We start from the raw sequence: 6,209 nt of genomic DNA, 5'->3' as shown, positions 1-6,209 counted from the left end.
AAAGGTTCGGACACCAGCCCCTCTGACTGGCTGGGGCAAGAGGAAGAAGGCCGGGGAGAATTTGGACAACGCCCTGATGAGCTTCATCACAGCTCCATCGACGCCTGCAGCTCCCCCAACACAGAAGACGGCGATGGAGCTCTTTCTCCTCAGCCAAGTGCCTGTGATGGATGCTCTAACCCCTCCATTGCAGGCAAAGGCACAAAGGGCCATAATCAAAGTTCTGGAGGAACTTCGTGCTCTCCAGGAGCAGGGCAATGTAGCTTCAGCTGGCCCATCAGCCATGAGGCCAACACCACAGCAGTGGGAGCACGGGCAGAGGTACCTTACACCTTTTAATTACTGGGAGCAAAATAGATACATTGCACCTAACCCCTACATGTACTGTCATGATCCCGCCACCGATCTAGAGGTTTAATGTCTCAGCCAGTCTCTCTCTCCTCTGGTCCTCTGCCCTCTGTTCAGTCACCCATGTTGGCCCAGGTCTTCACCCATGTTGGCCCATGCAAAATATACAATGTTTTTTAAAGTGTAATTATTTAACCACATACTATGCCCTGGGTATAGGGGAGAAGAAAGGCCATGATCTCTTTTTTTGCTCTTCTTTTTCTAACATACGTTGTTCTCAGATTACATTGCATTCATCAACTGCAAACTAAAATGTTATGATGATTGGTTAAATGTATGTTAAATGTCTTGTTCTTTTTAAATAAATGTGTTCCAAAGTCTGAAAATCATTTACTATGTGAAAATGTTCATTTCTAGTTTATATACAAACATTTATTTATTTGTATTACTTTTCAAGATTACTAGATCCTGAATATCAGTGCTTTAATCCAACCAATAAAAAAAAAACGAATACAAGGAAGACAATGGACCACAATGCAGTGACATTTTGTGTAATTACTTAAAGGACAAACATAAATACTCCCACTAGGGTAACAACAAAGAAACATTCATTCAAAGGCAGCTTGATCATAAAAAAAAAAAACTATACAAAATACACACTAATATACAAAACTATAGTAAATGGTCACTTCCTGGCGATGGTCGGCCTACACCATTCTTTCTTGCCATGCCACACTACCCTCTGGTGAGCAGAAATACTCCTGGTACTTCTCTCGCACAGTGTAGGCTTCCCGGGAGCACCTATTTCCACCGATGTTCCTGACTGAGACCATGTTGTCCTCACCGGCTCTTCTCTCATCCAGCCAAACCTGGCTTTCACTGGGCCTCTGCAAGTAGTTGTGCAGGATACAGAGGGTCAACACCAGGGTGCTCACCTTACCGGGAAGCAGATGTATCCTGCTGTAGAGAACCCTCCAGCGGGAGGCAAGAATGCCGAAGGCATTTTCAACTACATTCCTTGCCCTTGAGAGACGGTAGTTGAAAATCCGCTTCTCGTGGGTGAGGTTTTTCCCGGGGTAAGGCCTCATGAGGTAGGTCTTCAGTGGGAATGCTGCATCTCCCACCATTGTAAACGGCACCTTGTCGAGGTGTGCAGCATTTGGGAGTATGTCATCCTCTGGCACGTGGAGGGATTTTTCCTCCATCCCCCTTCCAAGTGCTGAGGTGGCATAAACTCCTCCATCGCTGACCCTTCCAAACTCTCCCACGTGGACAACTCGGAAGCGATAGTCGGCATCTACAAGAGCAAGCAAGACGAGGGAGAAGGTCTTCTTGTAGTTGAAATACAGACTCCCAGACTTCGGGGGTGCCTGCATGACGATGTGTTTGCCGTCTATCGCGCCGAGGCAGTTGGGGAAGTTCCACCTCTGCCCAAACCTTAGAGCAATGGCTCTCCAATCCTCCCCAGTCGGAGGAGGCATCTGGCTCCCCATTAGCCGCCTGTTGATGGCCTCACAGGTGTCCTCCACACAGGCTGCCACAGTCGACTGTCCCATGCGGTAGCAAAATGCCAGACTCACAAAGGAGTCACCTGTTCCAAGGAACCTGTAAAATAAAATGTGTCAGCAGGGAATGTGTTCTTTTTCATATATGATGTGATTCTTGTGTTCTTTTTTTATATATGATGTGATTCTGTTCCTTTTTATATTTTGTGCACAATAAAATATGTGTTTGTTGAACCCCACTATCGCCCAATGAGCCTCTGTACCTGGTACATGTAGTATGACTCACCTCAATGTTACAGCCAGCCTTTGCTTTGCCTCAATAGGCTGCCTGTAATTTGTGGTCTTCTTTTGGATATCGGGTCCAACCACACTCAGGAGAAGATCCATCTGCTCCGCAGACATCCGGAAGTATTTCCGGTGCCGCTCCTCGTCCAATTGTAACTCTGCCACCAAATTGTGGAAATCACCCTGTTGCTGCCTTCTCAGGTTTAAAAAGTGCACCCAGACTCGCCTCCTACGACGTCTCCGACGCAAATATAAGAGAAGGGCTGCAGCCTTCTTCTTATTACCTAAAATTGCATCTGTGGAAAACAAACAATATCATTATTTAACTCAATTTAAGCGAACATTTTAAGTTATAACAATATTTGAATGTTAGTGAATTTAAATGCCCATACCTAGCTAGTTAAATATCACAACTTCATTGTACATGAGAATAATATAGTCCCCTTCGGATGTATATATATTTTATTATCTCTTTTTCTTACAAAGTACTGTATATCTGTATGTCATAAATGTCATAAACTGCATCCTTAGTACTTGTGTGTATTTAGCCGTACTGTATTGTACCCATTCTGCAATCTGTTAATAACGTTTTCAATCAATCACATCATGGGGGGAAATTAGCTAAGGTTTGATTTATTTATTTAAGATTGCAGAATAAATACAGTACACACAACTGCTAATTGGGGTTGCATAACAGAGAGATAGAAAGTCTTGTTTACATCAGGTCCCATTTTCAATTCATCATGACATACAGATATACAGTACTGTTACATCCAGACATTTACTGTAGTTAGAGTATGGATAAATAGCTAGCGTTAAATTAGGCTATCGATATACTAACGTTTAGGTAACGTTAGCTAGCTAGCAAGCTATGATGAACAACCAGTACAGCTAACACGAACGTGTTTACCTACTCTACTTTCGTTAACGTTAGCTGACGTTATGAAAGCTATGATCTGTAATGTCAACTGGATAACGTTAGCTATTTATTCATCTATGCTAATATTGTCAGCTTATTTACTCACCCATTTTACGTGTGTTTCTCCCGATGATTCAATAGTGTTGAGAGTAGAATTTGCCACCTCTAGAGTTCTAAACAACAATATCCGACGAGAGATGTTTGAGAAGCCGTGACCACTTCCGGTAAAACGATCGCCTCTGGTGTGGGGGGCCAAGTGATTGTCGTTGAGCGACAGACAATTCCATCGCCAGGCGACGTCGGTCGCCCGCCGTGTGCAGACCACTTATTGGTCGTGAGGCTTCCGTGAGTTTTTTCAGGCACCATGTTGTGGACCGCTGTCAAGATTGAGGTGCGTTGGAAACTTTGTTTTCTGCTCTGCTCTCTATTGCATATGTGTTGAGCTTTTGGTCACGTGGCTCAATGTTTACATATAATTATCTTTTCAATTATTACTCACGTGGGAGGTCTCTCTGGGGGTTCCCTGTCTCCTCTCTTTATACAGAGCAGTGTTGGCAGGGTTCTTTCCCTCAGACGCGTCATTTGGGGCCCGTATCTGTGTCTTTTGGCCAGCTTCCTACCGCTCGTCCCAGGCGGCATGGAGGGAACGTTATCGCACGGTTATGTATATAACCATAGTTATATGAGTATAGTGACGCTCTGCGTCTATTGCAATACTCCTCATATCCAGTATTGGTACTGAATAAATTCTCACATGCACCTTTACATACCATCATCTGTCTAGCCACACCCCCATCCGTTCCCTACATAAGCAGGGGTGTGGCCATACCATCAGCTCCTTCCCAAGTATTTCACCACAAGGCAAGACCACAGGGTCCTCAGTGAGTTCGACGCAGAGCGTCACTATACTCATATAACTATGGTTATATACCGACGCTCTGCGTCTATTGCAACACAGGAGCTGAGCAGAGCGGAGCCCGACAAATGCACCCGCTGAGGCCCCCCACAACCATCAGAACCGGGGAGGACCCGAGCTCCCCGAACCCCCCTAGCGGAGGACGGGAGGGTGTCGGATCCGACTGCGCGAAGAGGAGACTTCGGCAACTCAACGCACACGGTGAGCAGACCGTGGGGCGTACCCACGACTACACAAACGCGCAACCCGCATGCCACTAGGGAACGAACGGAATGAACAAACCCCCGTTACCACCCCTAACATCACGGGGTCAAGAGCAAAAGCCCAACCCCGTGGCAAGGCCGTAGCAGCGGAGTGCGAAGGAGGACCCAGACCCAGGAAGGGACTGGACCCCCCCGGAATAAGGGGGCCTGGAGAGGCCAATGACTCCACAGCATCGAGACCTCACCAGGCGGTCACTAGTGACACCGCCCCCCACATCGCCAGCGTATACGGACAGGGCCCATCCAAGAGCAGGCCCTTCCCCCCTATAGCACGCCGCCTAGCTCACTGAACCTGGTATACCCAGGCAGTCACCCATCCAAGTACAAACCAGGCCTGAACCTAGACAGCTTCCATAATCGAACGAGATCGGGCGTGTTCAGGTTGGTATGGCTGTAAGCTCGAAGCACTCAAGAGGCTACACCCACAGCGGGAGCAGGCAGCGCACCGGGGAGACGACCCCCAAAAGAGGTTGATCCCTCAATCCAGGCAACAGGCCACTCGACCTGAGCCTGGAGCACTGCGGACTAGACAGCCGCCAAAGGGGTCTGCTGAAACAGCACCCCGGCGGAAGGGGCGTATGCTGGCATTGTTGTGCACCATGTCACAGCCTCCACAAAAAACCCTCAACTCTCTAGAGGGGCCGAGGCAGAGAAGGCTGACATGATTGGCAGATGTCATGAAAAGTGCGGGGGCACACTCACAGGTAGACGGGCCAAACCCGGCCTACCCGAGAGTTGACTCCGCTACCAACACACCAGGGAACCAACCACCCCCTTGGTTCTAACATAAGGTGGTTGTTCCTATAACCCCTAAAGAAAAAACCTCCAAAACACAACTGCGGGTATGCACTAGCTATACCGCAGTACAAGTGTTTCAGTTTTCAAAAAGGGGTTAACCCAGGCCAACGGGTCGACAAAATAATGTCGAACCCGGGCCCGGCGGACCGGGACGTACACAGGGATGCCAGAGGAGTTCTATAAGAATCACCTCAACAGCCCCCTCCCAGCCATGCTTAAGCAGGAGAAGAGAGGGGCGAAAAAGAATGGAGAAGGACCAGGCTCCCTTAGCGCAGCGCAAGGTACAACACAACATGGACCAAGCAACAATGAGGGGTAACACGTAGTAACACAACCACGAATATCTCCATAACGTCAAACCCTGCAACGCCCGGGCCGACCCGGCATTTCCCCCCCAAAAAAACCACAAGTCCCTCAGGGTCCCAGAACAGCAGATTTGCGCCCCGGCGGACAATGGGTTAACTGACCTGGACCGGCGTGACCAGAATCAGTCTCGTGCCCTAATCACGCCGCCATCCCCAACCCTAGGAGGGTTATAGAGGGCGCCACACAGACGGTCCCTTTCGTACCGCGCTCGGTGGCCCACCCCAAGGGCGTGAGACCCCTCTACCTATGCTTTGATCTATTCCGTTAACATCCCCCAGATATGAATGAGAATTCATCGAGACAAGCCTAGTACACTGGCGCTCGGAAGAGACAAACTCCATCCCAGTTGCCCCATAAAAACGCTGTTTCAATGATGAGCAACCAAGGCGTGCAAGCCCATGCGTGGTTCCTATCAGAAGCACCCAGGGCCAGCACTATGTACACGTCGAGACCCAAAACATATCAATGGGGGGAGCTCCCGTAGCTCAACGCATATCTCGGCGCTATTACTGCGTCAGGGAAAACCGTGCTCGTCACGGATCTGGGGGACACGAGTTCGATTCCCGGACCCGACCGTCATTTCTCAGAATGTCTTCCCCTGCTCTACATCCCATTTTCAACCTGTTTCTGTCGGTCATGCTTGACCAGAAAAGCGATAAACACTAAAAAAATAAAGTTTAAAAAAAAAACATATCAATGGACATTCTAACAAGAAACCAGATACCGTTCCTCCAAGCCGCCTGGGAGAACGACAAGAAGCCGCTTTTTTCACAGAAAAAAATACGGACATGGGTCCCATACGACGCAGC

General features: G+C 48.5%; 1 protein-coding gene across 1 annotated transcript; it reads right to left on the bottom strand.

Annotated features, from left to right (window-relative positions):
- Positions 1-1,055: 1,055 nt before the first annotated feature.
- LOC311234701 (uncharacterized protein) lies at positions 1,056-1,904 on the bottom strand (the record flags this gene model as incomplete). The annotated part of the gene is made up of 1 exon (XM_084321943.1): positions 1,056-1,904. The coding sequence occupies one exon, from the start codon at positions 1,902-1,904 to the stop codon at positions 1,056-1,058; it is 849 nt and encodes a 282-aa protein (XP_084178069.1).
- Positions 1,905-6,209: the final 4,305 nt, after the last annotated feature.

The sequence above is a fragment of the Notolepis coatsorum genome (genome assembly GCF_963971535.1).
Source record: "Notolepis coatsorum genome assembly, chromosome: 9".
Lineage (NCBI taxonomy): Eukaryota > Metazoa > Chordata > Actinopteri > Aulopiformes > Paralepididae > Notolepis > Notolepis coatsorum.
Note: the sequence above shows the minus strand (reverse complement) of the source record. Positions and strands in the feature narration are given on the sequence as shown.